This window comes from Enhydra lutris, unplaced genomic scaffold, assembly GCF_002288905.1.
Source record: "Enhydra lutris kenyoni isolate GAN:26980312 unplaced genomic scaffold, ASM228890v2 scaffoldscaffold66, whole genome shotgun sequence".
In the NCBI taxonomy this organism is placed as follows: domain Eukaryota; kingdom Metazoa; phylum Chordata; class Mammalia; order Carnivora; family Mustelidae; genus Enhydra; species Enhydra lutris.
Window position 1 is genome coordinate 11005613 of NW_019154150.1, and position 23752 is coordinate 11029364.

Sequence of the window (23752 nt, forward strand, 5' to 3'; positions counted from 1 at the left end):
AGGACCCCCACAGGTACCTTCCCAACACAAACCTGAGCCCCCAGGGAGACCCCGCTGACACGGCCTAGCTGGAGGCTCCCAGGTCACCCCCTCCACCCCCATCAATAAAAGCTGGTGGCGCTCACAAGGTGTGGTGTGTGGGCTTTCAAGTCTGGATCACTCAGTTGGTCCATCTCTGGGGGAAGGGGCCTCTGGGACTGGAGAGGGTGGTCTGTGACATTCCAGGGACCGAGCTCTCGCCACTGTCTTCCATGGAGGGGTTTGTTTCTTGCTGGTCCTTCCTGCCCAAGGGGACAGACAACCCTCATACTCAGGTAAGTGTGGGGGACATGGAAAGAGAGGTGCTGGGGCTCCAGTCCCCCCCAAACACACATGCACACACATGCGCACGCGTGCGCGCGCGCACACACACACACACACACACACACACACACATATGCCCTTTATAGGGATTTTCTGGCATTCCGGTAAAGAGACCATAGGAATTAGTCTTTTAACTTTTATAAAAACCCTCAGCCCAGGGCCAGGCCAGAGGGCGGAGGGCTGCAGTGTTTTTCCTAACGGAACTGAGGAGAGCTCCAGGGACAGGGCCAGCTCCTGGGATCCCAGAGAAGCAGCAGCACAGACGGGATGTTAGAGCTGAAGGCAGGGCAGGGCCTCTAGCTCCAAGTGAGAGGTTGGGAGCAGCCACAGCAGCCCTGTTCCTGGATGGGGACAGAGGGCCCGGCCTGCTTGGGGCAGCCCCCATCAGAACCCCCAAACCTAGTCCTGGAGAGACACCTTCACAAAGAGGGTGGCAGACGGGTGCTGGTCTCCGTTCTTAGACAAGAGATGGACATGGCGGTATCCTGGCAGGGGGATGGGCAGGAAAGAACACACAGTTCCGGTGACTCAGTGAGGCGTCGTCGAGAGACTTCCACGGCCCCAGCCCAAGGTAACAGGCCCTGCCTCCTCCACCTTGCCGTCCCCTCTCCTCAACAAACACTCACCTTGCTTGAGGCTGCCCAAGGGGATGGTGCTCTGACCAATGAAGTCGTTCTTGGAGGATGTGTCATAATCCTCCACCACAAAGCGCACCAGGGCAAGCTCAGGCACGACCACCTCAAACTCAAACTCTGTGTCCCACCACGGGTTGAAACCTAGGAGTGCAAGCAGCACGTCAAGAGCGGGATGCCAGCTCTGGGGGTCAGGCCCCACCCAGGCCCAGCGAGTACCGTTATTGGTGACTACAGCCGTCTGGCGGCTGGCCATGTCCCGGCCCACGCCGTGGATCTCCACCGTCACCTTGGGGTCCACAATTGAATTCTTATTCTTGTTGACTTTTGGCAACTGCTGCCCGGAGATTACCTGAGCAGAGGCAAGGGACAGAGGAGGGCTCAGGAGTAGCAGTGGGGAGGAGGGAGGCCCCTGGGCTCCCGTCCTGCGGTGGCTGGCCATACCCTGACAGTGAGCCGCTTCCGGGTCCACCAGGGCCCCTGAGTCAGGGCACGTGAGTTAAAGGTAGAGTTCGGGTCTCGCAGGAAGGCGGGCTTCAGCACGTACCCGCAGGCCCCGTTGTCCTGGAAGCGGCCCTGGTATACATCCATCTCTGGGCCAGGTGTTTGGAAATTCAGGGCCACTGACAGAGGCAGACAGAGCAGTCACAGGCTGTGGGCTGGCCTTGGGGGCCCTAGAGCCCGGCCTATTCAGGGTACACGGAGGCCTTAGGGCCACACAGTGAGGCAGAAGCGGGGTCTGGCATCCCTTCAATGCCTCCTGCCCTCCCACCCCCATCACTGACCCACACCAGCCTCACATTCCACTTCCCGTGTCAGAATTCAAAAGGCTAATGTGGTAACCAGGTGATGTCAGACCCTGACTTACTGGTGGGGAAGTATGTCCAAACCAAGACTACCAGCTCCTAAGCCCACAAGTCCCTGTGTCTGGCCCCAGCGGGGTCCCCAGAGGCACCTGACCCCTGGCCCTCTGGACTGAAACCCATACCGATCTGGCAGCCCCCGTTCCACATCTCCACGGGGCTGTAGTTGGAGGAGTCCGTTCTCCACCCAGCAGGGTAGATTCTGCTCAGGTGATTGACATTGTGGCGAACTAAGCTGTTTCCTGAAAAGGGTGGGGGTGGTCAGAAGCGCAGGCCTCCTAGGGAGCCCAAGCCCCCTGCCCCCCCCACGGCTGCCCTGCCCCCATCTGGTAACAGCAGGGAGTGCCCCATTCAGAGTCATGGAGCCAGGCCTGGCCCCCACCGGTCCAAATACTGAGACAGCCAGCCAGCACCCTGAGGGTGCCGGGCTGGGGCTCACCTGACTCTTGGAGCAGCCGGAGGACGCGGTTCTCGGAGAAGGACACCATCTCATAGAAAGCCTGCCCTGGAGTGCCAGGGCTGGAGAAGCCCCCAAAGTGGACACTCTTGCAGTAAATGATCATATCGGAGAGCTCCTTCACTAGCCTGAGCTTGTCCTCCTGGGGGCCATGGGGAGGCCCAGGTTAGATTCAGAGGTTGGGGCAGGTGGGCACTGAGAGAGCCAGAAACCCAGACGCAGAGAGACAGAGAGGAAGACAGACAGAGAGAGGGGGGCAGAGGGTCTGAGTGGCAGCCACAGAGAGCTGAGACAAGGCAAACATCCCATGATGGGGGAGGGCCCCAGGGCTGCCCCCTCCCCAACAGCTCCCCATCGAACCCTGGGCTTGCGCTGCACACGGCTCCTCACGGCCTCGTCCTCCATCTCAGCAGCCTCGTCCTCATCAGACACGACAGTGGCTTCTGGGCCACCCTCCCCGCCAGGGGGCAGGAGCCCCCCAAGCTTCTTCCCCTTCAGCAAGATCTTCCCCTTCAGTTGCTAAGAAGGGAGGAGCCGCTCGTTAAGACCCAAAGGCCTCCCAGCCAGTACCCCTGCTCTCTCGTCTGGGTACCCCCATGCCCACTGCGAACCTCAGGGGAAGGCAGACTGCTGGTGACCCCGTCCAGCGGCCGGTCCAACAGCATGGGGCCCAGGATGGTGCGCAGGTGTCGCGCCATCACACGCTGCTGCTCCAGGCTGCAGTGATTCTCCAGGGACAGGATGACGGGGTAGGGGGACGCCTGGAGGCCCGAGGGCAGGTTAGGAGTGGGGGGACCGCCACTACCACGTCCCTCCTCACCCGCCAGGGGCGCGCGCAACCTTGAAGGCGTAGTCCCGGATGGCCCTGAGCACGTCGCAGAGGAGGATCTTGGAGGTGAAAGTGTAGCCGTGGTAGATGACCGGCTCCTGGTTGGGGCCGTCCCAGCAGTCGAGCTCCAGGCAGCGGCAGCCTTTGCACAGCGCCCTGCGGGTAGGCGTGGCGGCTAGGCCCTCCGACCCCGCCCCCAGGCGCCCGGCCACGCCCCCAGGCCGCCCGGGCCCCGCCCCCGCCCCCTCCCCGGGCCCCACCGGATGTAGGCTTCAGTGCTGCTGGGCCCAGTGAGCTGGTCTTCCAGCAGGTAGGTGTTGTGCGAGGAGGACATCAGGTAGTGGCTGAGCGGCTGGCCCATGTCCTGGTAGACCCGCCGGTGCGCCAGGCTGAAGGCGCTGCCGTCGGCAGACAGCAGGTACATGAGGAAGCCGTCCTTTGTCATCTGCCGCTGTGCCTTGGCTGCGAAGGAGGACACCAGTGCCCGTGAGAGCTCTTCGGGCCAGGCCAGCCACCTTCAGGAGACCTTCAGGGCGCCACCGCTCTGGGAGGGGAGCCCCCTGCTGCCCGTGTCTCCCTGTTCTGAGCTGTTATCTCTCGGAGGCGGTGAATGTGAGTCAACCATCAGCCTGTGACTACCCCAGGGTGGGGCCCTGTCTTCTCCGCCTCGGTCCCCCACACTGTGAGGCCCCCTGAAGCCCGGGCCTCATCTCCTCCTCTGGGCCTCCAAACTGAAGCCCCTCCAAGACAGGGCCCCATCGGTCCATCTCAAAGCCCCGCCCAGGGCGGAAGCAGGAAAAGGGTTTGCTTTCCCAGCCTCCTCTCTATTTCTGGAGGAGGAGTCCGCAAAACCCTCTGGAAAAGCAACCAAGAGAGGGGTAGTGATGCTGGAGCCCCGTCTCCCATCTGCTTACTTTCATGGGGCAAGCAAATACTGACCAGGGTGCCCCTCTGTTCCCTTGAGCTCCCTACCCTCGGGCTGTAGTCTCTCCAGGGGTCTCCCAGCCCGGTGTGGCCCCAGGGACTGCAGGCCACAGGCTGTAGCCACGCTCTCACCAGTCTCACTGGGCTCATAGCGCTCAATGAGGGAGAGGGCCAGTGCAGGCCCTGCCGCCTCCTCCCGCTGCTGGTGCTGCAGGAACGTCACCAGCTGATCCACCGACAGCGCTTCCCTGGAGCCTGCAGCCTCTGCGAAGGTGCGATCAATCTCCTCCCGCTGGGTCAGCATCTTGTAGAAGGCCTCAATTTCATCGTCCTCCAGGGAGTCCGTCTGGGAGTGGTCACATTCCTGCCAGGCCAGGTGGGCAGGGCTCAAAGCGTGTTCCCCACTAGGGTCCCAGGGCCCATGGCCACACAGACCCAGCCCTCACTCCCTGCCTCACCCTGAAGATCTTCCGGGCATAGCTGTCATCCACCTGGATGTTGAGCTCCTTCAGGAAGTTCTGTAGCTCCTTGAAGCTCATCTTGTTGTCCTTGTTTTTGTCAGCTTTTCGCAAGCAGGAGTGAATCCAGCTGGGCAAGAAGTAAGGAAAGAACCCAGGAGCCCCGATACCCCCAAGGTCCCAGCTGTAGCTGGGTTTCAAACCCAGGGTCCACTCCTGGGCCCAGATGGACTGAGATCACCTACAGACAAAGCTCCCTTCGGGCCTGCCATACCAGCATTCCAGAGACAAGACCCGATGGCCTCTTCGGAGGAAATGTTATATCCTATCAAGGGGTCTTTTTTCTATTTACTGGCTTCAAACCCTTTCACATTAAAAAAAAAAAAAAATTCTTTTCTCACTGGGAAAGCGTTCACTATAGATAGCTTACAAAATACAGAAAAGTAAACAAACAAATCCCCCATGGTCCCGTCAACGTTTCAAGATATGTCCTTCTGGTTTTCAATACATAAGTTAGCCAACCTGACTAAAGCGCTTGAGGCTTATTTTTACAAGAAACAGCAAACTTGAAGCCACAGATCAGAAGGTGAGTGTCTCACAAGCAAAAACAAAGCCTGCATCACATCCTCACAATGGGGGCACTTAGCCCCACTTCTCCATTATCTCTGGCCTCTACCCCCTCAGACTTGACCTGGAGAAGTCAAGAAAAAGGACCTCCACATTATATTCCAGAGAAATTAAAGAACAAAGACAATGAAAACAATTTTTTAAAAAATGACAGCAGGTTTTTAGAAGAAGTCACAAAGGAAACAACATAATTGATGCCATGTAAACTTTAAATAATTCTGAGGGTCAAATAAAGAAAAAATAAAGCCATCCAGAAAACACGATGATGACCCTAATAACTAAATGAGAAAAGGCCATAAACTAACCTTTTCCAAAAATTCTCGGTAATCAAAGACATTAACAGTTTGCAAATGAGATGCAGTTCCTTAAACTCTAAGATCAGCACTTGAAAAGTCTATGATCCAGTGCAGGTGGGGGTGAGGTGACATGGACACTCCCATCTACCACTTGGATAAAGGAAATTGTTCAACCACACAAAGGAATGTGATGCAAAGATAGAGCTAAAGCTCGAAACCATTACATCATTGGACTCACCAATTCCACTTCTAGAAATCTACTGGTAAGGAAATACTCCTGAATACCGGAAGCATTTAGGAACATAGTTCTTTGCAATGTTACTTATAGTAGTGAAAGACTGAAAATAAATGTTCAACACTAGAAGAACAGATCACTAACTTAGAGGGCATCAACTGCATATTACACAGTCACTACAGCTTTTTGTGGAGACTCTACTAACACAGGGAAAAAATTATGACATAATGGTACACAGAAAATGGATACAAATGTAAGATCTCCACTATTTTTGGCAAGTGCATCATTAGGCAAATTGCAATGCAGAAAAGAGGATTGGGGGCAGAACCCGAATATTAGTAGTTTCATTTTGTCAGCGTTTAAAACTTCAGTCTGGGGCACCTGGATGGCTCAGGTGGTTAGGTGTCCTACTGTTGGTTTTGGCTCAGGTCATGATCACAGCATCACAAGATTGGGCCCTGCCTTGGGCTCTGCACTCTCAGTGGAGAGTTTGCCTGGAGATACCCTCTCTCTCCCTCTGCCCCTCTCTGCACACATGCACACACACTCTCTTTCTAAAATAAATCAATAAATCTTTTTTAAAAATTAAAGAAAACTTCATTCTAACATAGCCATACTTTATGTATATATTTACATGAAAAAATAATTATGGCAGAATTCCAGGTTAAAAAAAAAATCAACTTCAGAGTAGTCCAGCCAAACATGAGGTCCTTATGTCGATGATTATTTAGCAGGCTGGGATGGCTTTATGATCTCAAGGGCTGGGCAATAGAACCCTCCGGGGGCACGAGACTGTCCAAGGATAAGCTGATGCTACAGAAGTGGATTTTTAAGAAAACTCAAAATTAGGCAGAGGTAGCACTGAGAAAAAATACTTAAAAATCTATGAAGTGCTGAAAAGTACAGAGTAAGGAAACGAAAAAAGCTCAAAGGATGTCCCTTAAAGCAGAAAATGAAATTAAAGTAATTCCATCAAGTAGCCTCAAAATGAATTAAAATAATTAGGAATGATTTTTTTTAAATGTATAGCTTATACTCTGAAAACTACAAAACAATGTCGTAAGAAATTAAGGAAGACCTAAATAAATGGAAAGATATCCATATTTAAGGATCACAAGATTTGATATTATTAAATATAGGGAATACTCTCCAGATTGATCTATATCAATGCAATCTCTATCATAAAAATGCTGGCTTATCTGCAGAAATTGATCCTAAAATTCACATGGGACATCAAGGGACCCAGAAGAGTCAAAACAATCTTGCAAAAAAAGAACAGGGGCACCTGGGTGGAGCAGTCCATTAAGGATCCAACTCTTGATCTCAGGGTCATGAGATCAAGCCCTTAGAGTCTGCTTGAGATTCTCTCTTGCTGTCCCTCTGTCCCTCCCACTCCTGCTTGCTCAATCTCTCTCAAATAAATATATCTTTAAAAAAAATTTTTTTTGGAGAACTCACAGTTCCTGATTTCTAAATTTACAAAGTTACAGTAACCAAACTGTTGTGTGCTGATGCAAGGATAGACATAGATAAATGGAATAAAACTGACAGCCATGAAAATAAACCCTCTTGAGGTGGTTAGTTAGGCTTCTGCCTTCAGCTCAGGTCACAATCCCAGGGTGTCCTGGGATCAAGCCCCTTGTTGGGCTCTCTGCTCAGTGGGGAGTCTGCTTCTCCCTCCCCTCTGACTTCTCTCTCTCTCTCACTCTTATTCTCTCTCAAATAAATAAATAAAATCGTTGAAAAAGAAAAGAAATCCTCATATTTACGGTCAACTGATTTTCGATGAGGGTGTAAAAACAAGTTCAACATGTGGTGCTGGGACAACTACCTACAGGCTAAAAAAAAAAATGAAGTTGAATCCCCCACATCCCACCACACACACAAATGAATTCAAAATGAAGCAAAGACCTAAATGTAATAGCTAAAACTATAGAACCTTTAGAAGAAAATAGTAAGAGTAAACATTAGTGATCTGGGGTTAAGCAAAGCCTTCTTAGATATAACACCAAAAATCACAAGCCACAAAAGCAAAAAGCAGATGAATTAGACTTCACCAAAACTAAAAATTCGTGCTTCAAATACCATCAAGAGAAGAGAACCCACACAATAAGAGAAATTATTTACAAAGCATAATTATGACAGGCCTTGTACCTAGTATACATAAACAACTCTTACAACTCAATAATAAAAAGACAAATAACCCAGGTAAAAACTGCACCACGGATGTGAATAGACATTTCTCCAGAGAAGATACAGGAAAGCAAATAAAAAACCAAGGCTCAATATCATTAATCATTAGGGAAATGCAAATCAAAACCATGATAAGATACCTATCAAACCCCAAACCAAACCCAAAAAAAAAGAGTAGAACAAGTGTGTTGAGGACTTGAAGAAATCGGAAGCCTGGAGCATTGTCAGTGGGAGTAGAAAGTAGGTTGGATGCTGTGGAAAACAATATGGCATGCCTCCAAAAACTTAAAGTAGAATTACCCTGTGATCCAACAACTCTGCTTCTGGCTATAGACCCCAAAAGAATTGAAAGCAGGGTCTCAGAGAGATGTTTGTGTAGCCATGTTCACAGCAGCATTATTCACAACAGAAAAAAGGTGGAAGCAACAGAAAAAAGGTGGAAGCATGCCCATCAACGGATGAATGAAAAAACAATATATGGTGAATGCGGACAGTGGAATATTATTATTTCACCTCAGAATGGGAATTCGGACACGGGCTACCACACAGATGAACCTTGAGGACATTTATGCTAAGTGAAATAAGCCAGTTGCAAAAAGACAAATACTGTATGATTCTACTTGTCTGAAGTCCTTAGGGTGGTCAGATTCAGAGAGACAAAGGCAGAATTGTGGCTGCGGGGGGTCAGGGCTGTGGAGTGGGGACTGGAGGTGTGAGAATGAGAAGTTGTTGTTTAATGGGGAGAGAATTTCAGTTTTACAAGATGAGAAGAGTTGCATCTTGCACTGACAATGTGAATGTACTCAACACAATTAAAATGGTTAAAGATGGTAAATCTTATGTTATGTAGATTTTACAAGTAAAGATTTTTTAAAAATAAATCCGTTTTAAAAAGAGCTTAACAGGGGTGCCTAGCTGGTTCAGTAGATAGAGAGTGCAACTCTTTTTTTTTTTTTAAAGAGTTTTAATTTATTTATTTTAGAGAAAGAGAAAGAGCATGTGAGAGCAGGGGGAGGGGCAGAGGGAAAGGTAGAGAGAGGAAATCTCCAGCAGATTCTGCACTAAGCATAGAGCCTGACGTGAGGCTTAATCTCATGACCCTGAGATCATGACCTGAGCCAAAACTAAGAGTGAGACACTTAACTGACTGAGCACCCAGGTGCCCCCAAGCATTTAACTCTTGATCATAGGGTTGTAAGTTCAAGCCCTATGTTGGCTGTAGAGATTACTTCAAAACAAAATCTTAAAAAAATAAATAAAAAATGGTCAAAGGATCTGATATTTCTACAAATGACCAATAAACACATGTAAAGATGAGTGCCTAGGTGGCTCAGTCATTAAGTGTCTGCCTTTGACTCAGGTCATGATCTTAGGGTCCTGGGATTGTGCCCCTCATTGGGCTCCCTGCTCAGCGGGAGCCTGCTTCTCCCTCTCACACTCTCCCTGCTTGTGTTCCCTCTCTTGCTGTGTCTCTCTTTCTCAAATAAATAAATAAAATCTTAAAAAAAAAAACCCAAAACAAAACAAAACAAAACAAAAAACACATGTAAAGACAGCTGACACCATTAGCTGTCAAAGAAATGCAAGTCAAGACCACAATGAGATACAACTTCACACCTACAAGGGTGGTTAGGACAGAATAGTAGTAATGATAGTAACTAGCCTTGGCAAAGATGCGACAAACTGGAACCCTCATACACTCCTGGTGGGAATGTCAATTTCCTTGTTGGAAAACTAGAAGTCCCTCAAAAGTTTAAACATACATGCAGTTACCATAAGGCTTGTAAATTCTAGGTACGTACTACACAAAACTTCTGCACCAGTGTTCATAGCAGCATTAATTCATAAAAGCTCCAGAGTGAAAACCCCACCGTCCATCAACCACTGGCTGGGTAAATAAAATGTGGAACAACCACACCATGGAATGTTATTCAGCCATAAGAAGGAATGAGGTACTGAGTGACACTACAACATGGATTCACCTGAAAAACAAGCTCCATGAAAGAAGCCAGTCACAAAAGACTCTGATTCCATTTATATGAGATGTCCAGAAAAAGGCAAACATAAAGAGCCAGAAAGCAGATTAGTGATTGTCTAGGGCTGGAGGATTATGGGGAAATGAGGCCTGACTGCTCATGGGTACAGGGTTCCTTTTAAGGTGATGAAAGTGTTGTAAAATTACTTACAACCCTGTGAACATACTAAACAGCATTGACGTGTACACTTTAAGCAGGTGAATCGCATGGTATGTGAATGATATGCCAATAAAACTGTCATTAAAATAAAGGAACTGAAGCTGGTTCCACCCTAATCCTCTGTACCAGAAGTCTGACCACTTTGAACCACAGGCTAGTGTGCTGTCGTGCATCCAGATGTAGAAGTGAATTTGTTTTAAGCCTATAGGCTGGCCTGCACATGAGGCCCAGGAAAATTTGACCATTCCCCAAAGAATGGCATAGGGGGTGCCTTGGCCTTCCAAATTCCCAGACAGAAAAAATGTAGTAACTCTTAGAAACAGTCAAACACTCAAGACTCGGTCTCACATGGAAGCTGTTGCCATTAGCAGAACTCTGTGCTGGTTATGGGGGGAGAAGAAGGGACAGTGGGGGCTGCACTGAGTAGACCAAACAGGGCTCCAGGTACCTCCTCTGCTTCCCTTTGTGTAAGGACTGAACTGTGCTCCCCCCAAATTAATATGTGGGAGTGCTACCCCCCAATATGATGGCATCTGGGGATGAGTCATGGGGGGCTTATATAAGGTCATGTAATTCATGATAGAATTACTGCCCTTATAAGAGGAGACACCAAAGATCTTGTCTGTCACTCTCTCTGCCATGTGAGGATGCAGTGAGCTGGCAACCACTCACGAGCCAGGATGAGAGCTCTCGTCAGAACCCGACCACACTGGCACCCAGACCTCAGGTCTCCAGCCTCCAGAACTGTAAGAAGATTCGTTTCTGTCGTGTAAGCCACCCACCCAGCCTCTGTTATGTCGGTATGATGGCCCAGGCTCATTATCTTCCATAACCAGGCTGCCCTGGCCATGACCACGGCCAGGATCTACAGGCTAGGCCAGGACCCACCACCACCAGAAGGATACTGCTGCAGCTTCTGCCTCTGGTCCATGGAGCCCGAGTGATGGATGATCTTGCGCAGACCCAGCACCCAGTGCTGGGCCTCTGCCGGCGATGGCGCAATGAGGTCTAGTGTGTTGCGCTGGTCCTTGAAGACTACAGAGAAGCAGCGGTCCTCGGGCACATCCCGGGCGAACTTCTCCATGCCCTCTGTGCGGTGCCCCTTCCGCACCTCCTGAATGTCCTCAATGGAGACTGCAAGAAGGGGATAGGTGGCAAAGAGAGTTGTGAGGCCTGTCCCCACCCCTGGTGTGGCCAAAGCACAGCATGGGTACCCAGAGCCAGGGCTGGAGCTCAGGCCTGGATCCAGAGACAAGGAGTGGGGTGGGAGGACGGACAAGGGGAACACAAGGGAGGAAGGAGGACAGAGACTGAGGTGGAGGAGGAATATGAGGCACAGCTGTGATGGGTAGGGGAAATAAGGGGAGGGGGGGGGGGAACATCGGGAAAGACTGACCCTAGAGAAGGGCATCTGGGACCCCAGGCCCTACTGTTTCCAGATGGAGGGAGGAGGGCCCCTGGGAGAGTACTCAGGCAGGGCAGGGCTTTTAGAGACGGGGAGAGACCATTCTGGAGCTTGGAGCCTGTGACAGATAGGATACATACCCTCCAGATCGTACTTGACTTTGGGCCTTTGGGGCGTCTTCCCCGCAGGCCCCTCCCCTGACCCTGCGGGAGCCTGGAGCCACACTCAGGCAGCCCTGGCCCTGGGGTGTGTGGCCACAGGGAGAAGTGCTTGTGCTGCAACACAGACCCGACCTTGGCCTGTGTGTGTCTGTGTGTGTCCTGATCAGGGAACCCCTTGGTAAGAAGAGTGCGAGAAGGCTCTTGCCCTCTAGGACTCAAAGTGGTGGCCCTTAAGGATCTGAGAAAGTCCATCATTCTGCCCTTAGGAACTGGGGGGAGAGCCCTCCTCTCACATCCAAGCCTTCCAAGCTTCAGGGAGCAGCAAGACTGCCGCCTCCCCACCGCGCCCCCTCCCCCCGACCCCAGGGTGCCCTTCCTGGCCTGGCTGGGAGCCAGTCCCCTCAGCTGGGCTCATGCTAAGCTGCTCAGCATCAAGGTCCAGGCTCCGCCCCCGCCCCACCTGTGTTCTGAGCCATCTATCTGTCCTGGTTCCTAGCCCAGCTCCAGCTGCCAAGCTCTCCTATGCCTGTCTGCACCCCGAGTGCCCAGAAGCCTCCTATGCACCTGCAAGCCCCAGGTGAAGGGATGTGCCCAGCCTGGGAGGCAGGCTCCGAGAGTGGGGCATGTGAGCCCCAGGCCATTTGGGGTGCAGGGATTGTCCCTGCTTAATGCCTGCTAGGCCCAGACTAGCTGCTGCAGCCCTAGGCTGGGAGTGGAAACAGGAAACCGGAGCCATGCAGCTCCCAGGCTGCCAGCACCCCCACCCGCACCAGAGAGAGAGTCCAGACTGCACTGCTGATAATGCCTGGAAGCCAGAGTGGGGGGACAGGAGCAGTGGCAGGATCAGGGGAAACTTAGGGAGGAGGGAGCAGAGAGAACTGGGGGCACTGTTCCCCTCCTCTCTCACCTGGCCTCAGGCTCCCCGAGGGGAGAGAGCATTTGGGGACAACAGTCTCACTGCTCCCCCAGAGAAGGGAAGCAGCCAACAGGTATGCTCAGCCCGAGAGCCAGCTCGGTGTTACTCTGAGCACATCCTGCCGCACCCGTCCCCTCAGCAGCCCCTCTGGTCAGATCAGGCCGCTCACTCATGCCCCTTCCTCGTTCTTGCCCCTGCACCTTGGCTCACATGGGTCTCCATCCTGGAAGGCCCCTCCTGCCCTTGTGCTCACAATCCTCCTAGTATGAGGGACTCATCTCTCCAGCCCAGGTCCCCTACTCCTCTTGTCTCTGCCCCCATGCCGGCCGCCACCCAGTGCCAGGCACACAACAGGGAACCAGGCATATGTAGTGGCTGGTGGAGGGGGTGCCTCTCAGGAATCCCCAGAGCTCAGAGAGCGAGATTCCCTTTCCCACCGTGCCACACCCCCACCAGTGTCTAACAGGAAGCCCCATATCAGGGCAGAGACCCATGAAGGAGCCTGGCTGGGGCCACCAACAGACAGAGGTGAGGTCTGGGTCACTCCCAGGCTGTGTGACTGACACGCATTCGGGTGGCTTTTGGAGAGAACTTCAGGCTCTGTCCACTTTAACCCTACCCTGCCTGGCTCAGAAACCTTCCATGGCCCACGGCCCCAAGGCCCCAGCCCAGCTCTCCCTATCAAACCCTGATCCTGTCCTGCCTCACCTCTGACCTGCCACAGGCCACACAGCCAGTAGACAATACTTTCTCAGGTTTCTGCCCAGCGTCCTAAGGCCCAGTGAACCATTCCTGGGCACCTCCCATCCTCCTGTCCCCTCTCCCATCTGGAGCTTGTCACCTGTGTCTGGTTGCCCTCCCCAGTGGGCTGCCCCTGCCCCTTCTCCTCCTCTCCCCACCACGGCCAAGGGCGGGGGTCTGGGTTGGGTGAAATTCAGGTACCAGATCTTTACACATTGTCCAATACAACAGCCGCCAGCCACACATGGCTATTTAAATACAAAGTAGCTACAATTCAGTACAATTAAGAATTCAGTTCCTCAGTCACACTAGGCACATCTCAAGGGCTCAATGGTTACAGGTAGCTAGAGGCACCCATACTGTACAGCATAGATATAGAACATTTCTACTACCAGAGAAAGTTCTTTTGGGTAGCATTGGCCTAAAATGTTCTCACTAGGGCGCCCAGGTGGCTCAGTAGATTAAGCCTCTGTCTTTGGCTCAGGTCATGATCTCAGGGTCCTGGGATCGAGTCCCATATCGGGCTGTCTGCTCAGCGGGGAGCCTGCTTCCCCCTCCCCCCTCTGCCAGCCTCTCTGCCTACTTATGATCTCTCTCTGTCAAATAAATAAATGAAATCTTTAAAAAAAATAAATAAAATGTTCTCACTAAGTAAAGATGCAGTGGGCACTTCTCACTTTACAGAATCTTTTTTTTTTTAAGATTTTATTTATTTATTAGACAGAGAACACAGGTAGGCAGAGAGGCAGGCAGAGAGAGAGGAAGGGGAGCAGGCTCCCTGCTGAGCAGAGAGCCCGATTCGGGGCTCGATCCCAGAACCCTGGGATCAAGACCTGAGCCGAAGGCAGAGGCTTTAACCCACTGAGCCACCCAGGCACCCCTCATTTTACAGAATCTTTAGGGCATTCTGTGCTAAAGACAGCTAACCAGCACAGCTTCTTTCTCTGGGAGGACTCTGGAGGCGCTCTCCATTTGCAAGGCCTTTTCCAAAGCTTCCAGAAAATCCTCAGACCCAACACCCTCCAGGGAGCTGCCCAGCTAAGGCCTCTCTCCACTCTACCCTACCTCTTTGCTATGGCCCCAGTCCCAGGAAGGCACTGCCTTCTGCGGCCCCACCTCACATCCTGGCCACTGATACCCGGAAGGGCCTTATCTGCCCCCGGACTTTGGGCTTGGCTTTTGGCCTCACTACACCTGGAGTCCTAATCCACCCAACTTCCCTCCTTCTCACATGGGTCTGGGTGGATACCCTGTGCATTCAGACAACACAGTCCAGCAACCTCCCTACTCCTGAGCCTGGCTTTCCCACCTGTGGTCACAGTTATGTATCCCTACCCTCAAAAGGCTTTATTTAGCCTCTCCATCTCTGGTCCTCCATGACTGCCCTCTCCGGCCCAGACTAGGCCTCAGTAGTCCCTTTGGTGATTTAAAAAACTCTTCTCCCCCATCCTTGCCAGCTTGCCAGCTTTAGTTTCCCTGTATTTGGTCCTGGTTGTGTGACCGACCTGGGCACCAACAGGCCAGGCCTGGGTGTCCCTATTTGTGGTCCTGGTCCAGGATTGACCTCCCCACCCCCATCCTCTGCCCCAACCAGCATCCAATTCCCCACGCAAGCACAGGGTCCACACTCTGCCTCCCCCAACCCTGCAGCCCTGAGACACTCACACAGCTGGGACTCTGGGGTCCGCATGACCTTGCGCGACTCCTGCCAGATGGTCTTGCAGTCTTCCTGCAACTTGTAGAAACGTTCTCGCCGCCATGAGTTGGACTTCACCTTCAGGAGCTGGCTGCCCTTTAGCAGTGCCTGTAGGTCCTCATCATCCTGTAGGCCTAGAGGGTTACAGCTGGTGAGATGCCACTTCCTCTGGCGTCCCTGCTGTCCCAGGCCCCATGCTACCTACTCCCACCTCTGGACCCTCTCGGAGAAGGGTCCCATTTCTCACCAGCCTCACCCTCCGCTCACAGTTCCTTCTCCCACCTTCACCCATGCCCCAACCTGATCCTGGAGCCCTGCCTTCTCCAAGAAGTCATCTCTGATTGCCAGCCAAGGCCATGCAAACCTTAGCACACCCACCCACTCAAGGATACACTTGTGACCTGTCATCCACAGCTGAATGGACAAGGTGAAGCAGCTAATTCAAGAACACCTGAGAAATGCCTGAGAAATGGCCTGACTTTGGAAAACAAAACGTGCCCCTCCTGGTCATACTTAGGGGTCAGAGTGATCTGAAGGAAGCCGGGACCAAAGTAACAGGCCGAGCAGGAACAAAAAGGTTCCAGAGTTGTAGTTCTTGGAGTCAAGGTTATGGTTGCTGTAGGACCCTTGTGCCCATCCCTGTCACCCTCACCCCTCCTGCTCCCCCATCCTGAGCTCCACCTACTTGAGTAGGTCTCTGATCCTTGCCCCCAGAAGAGACAGATGAGCCCACTGTGGCCCGAGTTTGGCCTCTGGGATGCCCCCGGCTCTCCCCGCCCACCCCATTTCTTAGTGTCCTGGATCTGGGACCCTCAGGGAATAATAGCCCCAAAGCACAGTGCTGCCTTCCTAGCAGCTGAGGCAGGACCCGGCGGCCCAGGGCCCTAAGCAAGGATCAGACCCTAGCTGCATGGCCCCTCCTGCGCGGCTATCTTCAGAGGCCTGAGCTGGCCTCCACAGCATGGGTTCCCAAAGATACAATGCCTTTTGCCCTAACAGGTCCAAGCAAGAGGTACCAAAGGGGCACTAGGCGCCCTCATCCCCTCATTCCCCAAACAGAGTCTGTATCAACTGTGATCAAGGAGAGACCACTCCCCACCTCAATGATTCATCAATATAATACAGAGATAGATGCATCTAGATCCATATCTATCCACGGAGCCAGATCAGTCCAGCAGCCATCTCTGCTCAGAGCTGGTTGGCCATCTCACCTCACTCCATCCCCAGAACTAAAACCATGTGGCCCTTCAGCAATCCTTATCCTTCTGCTCCAGCAGAGCGGTGGCATCGGAGACCATGTGGGTCCAGTCTGAGGGGCCTGTGACAAGGCCTATAAGCTTTTCTTTTCTGAGCCCAGATCCACAGTCCGACAGGCTATCCCCACTCCCCAACCCCACCAGCCTGGCCCACACACCCACAAGACAAAGGGAACCTTCTGGACCGCTTCCCCCAGGCCTCAGCCACCCATACCCTCTCTATCCCTCCCCAGTATCCTGCCACCACTAGGGACAGAGCCCAGTGCTAAACCCACACACACACCCTCATGACTTTAGGCAGCTCTCCTCCCCCTGCCTCTGTTCCCCCATCAGCCCTGGGTGAGAACAGCACCAGAAGAGGCGTCTGTGGGTCTCCTCAGAGGTGACAGGTGATGTGCCTTCTTCTTTTTTTGTTCCAAGTCTCTGCACACTTCTGGGAGACCCCTCTGTCTTAGTATGAGCAGCCTCCCTTCAGCCCCAGGGGAGGATCAGTGGAGCTGAGAAGGGCTGTAGGATGTCCTATACTGCTGGCTGTGTCTGGGGCACTTGGAACAAAAGGAAGGGAGTTCCCAGATGCCAGAAGGGAGTCCCTCAGCCTCTGCTGGGGCATTCCATTGTCCTTTCTGAGGCTGAAGTATAATCTGCAGGGCATCTCCTCACCCTGGCCTGCCCCTTGCCCCCAAAGCTGGGCACTCATTAGGACAAGCCATGGCCAACAACACAGATGGTAATGGGGGAGGAGGTTGGAAAGTAGAAGGTGAGCCCCACCCTCCGGTTCTGGAAAACACCGTGGGGAGATGACATGTTCATCCTGTCCTGGAGCCAGGCTGTGGCCTTGTCTACGGTCAGGCAGAGATAAGTCCCCTGGCTGCTGACATGGTTTCTGGAACATGGACCTCAGCCCCAAGGTGGGCCTTGATAATAGCCACTGCCTTCTGGGCCATTAGGGAACCTGGGCAGGCACCCCCACCTCTGAGTCTCATTGACGGCTGGCCCTTTTATTTCTGAGGCTTCTGGGCTGCCCACCCTGCCACCCTTGCTCCCTTAGTACCCAGAAAGTCTATGGGCACTCGTTGCCCAGCCCCACTCACTCAGGTCCAGTACCTTCTCCTCCTGTGGAGTCCTGTCCCTGTACTGATGCATAATGGGGACAAATTGGGTCTGTGCCCCACAGCCACACAAAGCTACACAGTTACACACTGCCACACTCAACACACAGTGCCAAAACATCATCACTATGATAATCATAGCAGCCACCATCACATTCATGGCCAATACTTGAATAAGATACTGTTCTTAGCACATGTATTTAATCCCCCCAACAACCAGAGGAGGAAAGCACTATCATTACTCTCATTTTACAGATGAGGAAACTGAGGCTCAAGGAAGTTACACTGTGGAGTCAGGACTCCAAAGCCTGCCCAAGGGTTAGTGCTAGGAAACATTACCTTATGCAAGTCCCCACCCAGGCACATTGAGTAATGTCAGAAAATCCACGTGACACATACTGTAACACAGAACCAGTCACCCGGGTCACCCACTGTTGATCTGTTGCCCTCAGTCAGTCAGGGCACTGAGCATCACACTGGACCACACAAGGTCACACCGGTGCTACAGTGTCACACACTTGGTCACACAGTGTTACCCATCATCATTGCTGCACAGTGGCCCCCGTACCACACGAGGGACAGAATCACCACTAGGTTATCACACTTGGCATTCACACTTACACAGCATCACATTGGATCACATAGTCTCAGAAAATCATCTCCTTGGGTTACATGGTCATACCAGTTACACACTAGCCACATAACTAGTAGTGCCTCAGAAATCTGTAAACAGGAGGGGTGAAGGGTGGTAAGGGGTGGGGGGCTTTGGAGTGGCTCAGGTAGGATGAGAAGTAACCAATCCCCCACCCCACCCCCCCCCGAAAACACTCCAAATGCCACCCTGGCAAACACAGACCCACAGAGGATCTCACACTCACAGAAGTCCTAAACTGGTCCAACCAAAGGATCAAAGGAACATAGTCTACATCCTGCCCTAGCTGCCTTCCCAGCAGAGCTCCGTGCTCCCTGCGGTCCTTACCCAGCCTCTGCCCATTGAGCGCTGCCACCTTGAGGCTCTGCTCCTGCAGGTAGAGCTCTCTGGAGCGGCTCCGGCTCGGGAGTCCTAGGCATTGCATGACGCTCCCCACTGCCTCTGGGACACCGAGCCTGACCCGGGACAGAGCAGCCTCTAGAAAGCCCTGGCAGTGGGGGCGGAACTACTGCCCTGGAGGGGAGCACAGCGGAGCCCGGGCGTGGAGGGGCGGAGTCAGAGCCCAGAAGGAGGGGCCAGCCCGCAGGGGCGGAGCCTCGGGCCTAGAGGCGGGGCGTGAGAGAAATCAGGGCTAAAAGGGGCGGAGGCAGACCCCAGGAGACGTGGCCAGTCCGGGAGGGGAAGGACCTTTGTTCCTGGGGGGTGCGGCAAGGGCGGACTCCAGGAGAGGAGAGGAGGAGCCAGAACCCAAGAGGCAGAGTGGGACAAATCTGTAACCCAGGAAGCAAATCAGTGGCGAAAGCAAGAACCCAGAAAGCGGATAGGGGGCGGAGCCACAGCCACAGAGGTTGGGGTGGGAGGCGGGGGAAAAACGCAGGGTCTGGGAGGCGAAGTGGAGGCAAAGCCTCACTCAGGAAGCCGACCGGGGGCGGAGCTAAGGCCCAGAGGGCAACCCGAGGGAGGGCCCCGCATTGAAAACTCGGGGTTCGGGCAGGGAGCGGCGGAACCTCAGCTTTGGAGTTGGTGTCCCACCAGGGGCGGTGTCCACCGGGGGCGGAGCCCGAGTCGCGAATTCGAGACACCTGCTGGGGGCCGGGCGGAGGACGAAACTTGAGTGAGATTGAACAGAGAAGGGGAGATCGGGTAGCGGCGGCCTGGGTGGTCAAGTCTGTAAGGACGGGATGGGGCGGGGTCAGACGGAGCCGGGGATGAAGCCTGGGGCAGACCACCAAGCCCGTCAAATATTTTACTTCAATTACTCAACGAATTCATTGTAATTTAGCAGGCTGTTGCCTCACAGGCAGACTTGTTTCCTTCTCACAGTTTCTCCACCCGAGTGGAGTAATCTCCAAGGTTCCAAATGCGAATGGAATTCTTGAAAAAAAGGCTGATCTTAAAATGAGTCCATTAACGCAGGCTTGCTTTGATGAATAGATGAGAACTACTGCAACTTTATACAAAACTGTGCGGCCAGTGTGCTCGGGAACAGTGGGACCTTTCATGTAAGTTACAACTTCTCTTTCATGCACCCAGCCCCTACTGTGTGCCAAGGTCAGGACACCACCCAGAGGCCTGACTCACCCCTCTCTTTTACTCTCTGCCTCTGAATAGTTCCTCCATTCGCTTCCCTGCTGCCCCAGTCACCAGCACTGGCAGTGAGTCACCGGCAAAGCCAGCCATTAGCACAGCCAAGCAAAGCAACACTAACAATAAACTGGAGCGCAGAGTGACTTGCCTAAGGTCGCGCCGCAGAGAATAAATCAAGAGAACGTGTGTTAGTGTAGATGAGCTGAAATACGGGGCACAAGCAAGTTGTTCTTCATGTGGAGGGGGAGGAGGCAGAGGGTAAGGCGAACCTGTTTTAGAGAAACCACACAAGGGTTCTCATCCAGACGATCAAGGACCGCCCCCCACCACAGTCCCACACCAAAGACCTATGGATAGAATCACATCTCAATATAATTTGCTTCCTTTGAGTTCTCATGTATTTTATTCAATGCATTTAAAAACATGACCCTGGGATGCCTGGATGGCTTAGTCTGTTAAGTGTCTGCTTTTGGCTCAGGTCACAATCTCAGGGTCCCGGGATCCCACCTGGAATCATCTGCCTTCCTGCTCAGCAGGAAGCCTGCTTCTCCCTCTTCCTCTGCCCCTCCCCCTGCTTCTGTGCACACTCGCTCTCTCGTGCTCTCTCTCAAAATAAAAATAAAATCTGAAAAAAATAAAAATAAAAACATGACCCCAAGGAGGGGCCCACAGGCTTCATCTGACTGCCAAAGTGACCTATGGCACAAAATGTTAAGATCAGTGTAGATCAGTATGTGTCTGTGGGGTATGGGCCTGGAACCTCAGGCACAGTTTGGAAACATAATTGAGGTGATAAGGGGCTGGCTTGGGGGTACTGGCTCTTTTGCCAACCCAGAGTTCCTATGCCGATCGGTGCTTTCTCTTCACGACGTCTCCTGTAAACTGCGTGTTGCTCTGCCATGGGGGGACAAAAAGGGCCCAGAGAGGCAAAGGGATGTGCTCTGGGTCAAAACATTTATAAATAGAGGCCAGATGAGGGCTGGAGCCCGGGGCCAAGATGAGCCCCTCCCACAGCCTGCCTTCCACTTTTACAAATGCTAGTTTTGACAGTGGGGCAGGGTGGATTCGGGGCAGGTAGAGTTAGTGAAGGTGGACGTGTTCTGTAAGGGGAGGGCCCGTGATGTAGTGTCCTTTGGGGTATATGTGGAGACCTGCTGGTGAGGCCAGCGCTGGTCTGGCTAGAACAGTGACAGCAAAGGTAGTGGAGTAGGGGAAGGAAGCCAGAAGAGGGCCTCCCAGAGACACCAGAAGGAGCCCCTTTGTTCTTGAGCCCTGTTCTGGGCACATTTTTCCTAGCAAGGGACTCCCTTACAGTGCCCCCCTCATCTCCCAAGAATGAACAGGGCATGATCCCTTGGGGGTGGGCCTCCTGCAGCAACACAGCCCCTACTGAGCGCTAGGCACTGTTCCCATTGCCTTATATGTGTGACGGCATTCAGTCCTCACAGCAAGCCTATGACGTCGGTAGTGTTCTTGTCCCTTATTTCACTGAGGAAACTGAGGCACCAAGAAATCAAGGGATTTGTCTGAGATGAAAAAGTCAAGGCTTAGGAGCACCTGGGTGGCTCAGTGGGTTAAGCCTCTGCCTTCGACTCAGGTCATGATCTCAGGGTCCTGGGATCGAGTCGGGCTCTCTGCTCAGCAGGGAGCCTGCTTCCCCCTCTCTCTCTGCCCGCCTCTCTGCCTGCTTGTGATTTCTCTCTCTGTGTGGCAAATAAATAAATAAAATCTTAAAAAAAAAAAAAAGAAAAAGAAAAGAAAAAGTCAAGGCTTGAACTCAATCCGCCTCTAGAACCCATGCCTGTAGACTACACGGCATCTGCACCCATCTGGGGTGAGGACGTAAAGGACAGCTCATATCCAGGGAGGCTCTGTGGCAGACTGCCAACCGCCCAAGCCACATGTTCGGTGCCATAGGGCCCCAAATCTGAAAGGGGTACAGACTCCAATGGCAGTGTGGACACCCTGGAATGGCACAGGGCAAGGTACAGTTACCACCTCTTCCTGCCATCAACTCCCCTTGCCAGGCTCTTGCTTCCTGATCGGCTTGCAGGAGGGACCGAGGCAATTAAGGGAGGTGATTCTGGGTGATGACCTTGAAGTGGCAGGGCCTACAGATTGCAGTGTCCCTGACGGTCCCTCAGGAGGGGCTGGACAGAGTGAGGCATGTGGGAGGCATGTCTCAAAGAGAATGGGCCAAACCCACACTACGGTGCCTCCACGTAGCTTCCTCTCCAGGGAAGACACCAGGGGAGAAAGACCAGACAAAGGCACAGACGCCTGAGGATGGAGCCCATTCCAACATGAGCTGTGTCAGAGGCGACCAGAAAGGGCTTTTAGGAGATCTGAGGGTGAGACAGACCCAGAAGAGGTGGCACTCTGCAGGACAGACAGTACTGACTGAGGGATGATGAGAGAGAAAGCAGAGGTCTCCACTGTGGTCCTCTGAGCCATCCAGACTCCCTTCCTGCCAGTTTGGCAGGAGCACTAAGGACACCTCTGGTCTGAGAAGAGGAAGCACTGGAAGGGGCAGGAGTCCCATGACCTAGGTGGATGAGGTTACCTTGAGGAGCCCAGGCCAGTGGTGGGAGGGTCACAGCTCTGGGCCCTGAACAAGGTCTCTCTGGGCCATGGACACTAGGAAACATAAGACAGACCAGGGGCTGGCTGAAAGAAAGAAAGATCTCCTGAAAGAAAGATCTCCTATCCCCCTGAATTCTCCAGTGGGCAGCTGGAGGTGTCTGCCTTTCTCTTTCCTGTCTATTATCTTCATGTATGGCTTGGATGGACAGTGGTGGGCACTAAGTCTCCAACCCCAGGGATCCTAGAAAACAGGGAGATAGGGTTAGGCAGTGAGTGTATGGCCTAAGGGAAAGGGTTTGTTGAACTGGCAGATGATCTCAGAAATCAGGAGGACAAGGCACCCTTAAAAGTGACTGAGTCCCCAGGCTGGAGCGGAGAGATGCCAGACCAGGTTGGGGGGCCTGACCTGCCAGAAGACCTCCAGGCTCTGCAGTGGGAAGCTGCTCTTTCTCCTGGAGGGACAGCAATGCGGCAAGGACTGCTCCCCGGTGGGTCAGAGGGACAGAACGACTGGACAAAGGGTGGAGCTGCAGGCAGTTCCAGGTGATACTCAGCCGGTCCCGCCAGGAGAGTGCGCAGACGGGAGGATCCGGCTGCTGCTTGCAGCTTGGGCATCGCTGACTCGGAGTTCTGCGCCGGGCAGTTGAAGCTGCCCAGCCCGACCTCAGCCAACTTTGCGCACCTCATCTCCTCCCCCGCCCCGCACCCCCTCCAGCCACACCCACGCGGCCTGACGCGGTCCAGGCACGCCTGGACTTTGGGGAGCCTCTCCAGCCGGGCCCGGACGGTGTGGGGGAGAACTTGGTTATTCGTGGATGCTGGTTCCGTCCCTCCTCGGCCCTTCCGTGCGCGCTGGACCATGGAGCCCAGGCTTCTGAGACCAGAAGAAGGCAGAATCCTTGAGGCGGGGTCTGGGGGTTGGGGGTCGCCTTTCGAGAAGTCTTCAGAGCCGCACCCCCACCCCAACCACCACTTCGGGCCAGATCTGGGGGACAAGCCTGGAGACGCCCAAGGTCTTGCCTGGCAGTCCCACCCCGAGAGTCCTGTGCCGAGATTTCCCCTAGCGCAACAAAGGAGCTGAGAGGCGGGCCCGGGGCGGGGCGGAGGGCGGCCGAAGGAACTGGGGGTCCCCGGCCCAGGGCAGCGAACGGCTTCCCGCGGGGTCGGCCCATGTCAGGGTCCGCCCGCAGGCCAGCCGGGAACTCACCGTGCAGGGTCAGGAAGTCCCGGCCCGAGTCCATGCCCGACGGCCGGCGCAGCGGGAGGGGGCGCCGCAGGACACACGTGAGCGGCGACTGCGCCGGCGGCCTCGGGTCCGAGCGGAGTGTGGTGGAGGGACCCGAAGGGACTCTGGTGGGAGGAGACCGGAGGTGGGCCGGGGAAACCGCCCCGCCCCCCCGGCCCGCCAACCCGCGCCTCTCCCCGCCCCCTCTTGGGGATCGGGGAGGGCAGAAGGGGGACAAGCAGCACCGCCAACCCCTGCCGGGGCTAGTGGGCGCGCCCCGGCCAGAAATAGCCAGATTCCTCCCGCTTCCTCCGCCGCCGCCACCCACAGGCCGCCGGCCCTGTCATTA

At 53.7% G+C, this 23752-nt stretch overlaps 1 protein-coding gene across 2 annotated transcripts; it reads right to left on the reverse strand.

The window, feature by feature from the left end:
- Nucleotides 1-485: 485 nt before the first annotated feature.
- On the reverse strand, nt 486-23457 carry LOC111159053 (phospholipase C delta 1). Of its 2 annotated transcripts, none has more exons than XM_022521432.1 (15): nt 23386-23457; nt 14961-15125; nt 10978-11206; nt 4527-4656; nt 4201-4432; nt 3405-3606; nt 3156-3300; nt 2927-3076; nt 2676-2834; nt 2298-2457; nt 1984-2100; nt 1440-1618; nt 1215-1347; nt 990-1139; nt 486-848 (listed from the first exon to the last, which is right to left on the reverse strand). In XM_022521432.1, the coding sequence occupies exons 1-15, from the start codon at nt 23417-23419 to the stop codon at nt 763-765; spliced, it is 2271 nt and encodes a 756-aa protein (XP_022377140.1). In that variant the 5' UTR covers nt 23420-23457; the 3' UTR covers nt 486-762. The 2 variants fall into 2 exon arrangements, with proteins under 2 accessions (XP_022377140.1, XP_022377139.1); XM_022521431.1 differs by lacking the exon at nt 23386-23457 and adding an exon at nt 18336-18432.
- Nucleotides 23458-23752: the final 295 nt, after the last annotated feature.

Excerpts from the sequence above, each read along its gene's own strand:
- LOC111159053 (XM_022521431.1), bottom strand. The coding sequence starts at position 18,432 with ATGCAATGCCTAGGACTCCCGAGCCGGAGCCGCTCCAGAGAGCTCTAC. Across the intron at positions 2,101-2,297 it reads CCGGCTGCTCCAAGAGTCAG|GAAACAGCTTAGTTCGCCAC; the intron begins GTGAGCCCCAGC and ends CACCCTTTTCAG. Across the intron at positions 849-989 it reads CTTGGGCAGCCTCAAGCAAG|GATACCGCCATGTCCATCTC; the intron begins GTGAGTGTTTGT and ends TCCCCCTGCCAG.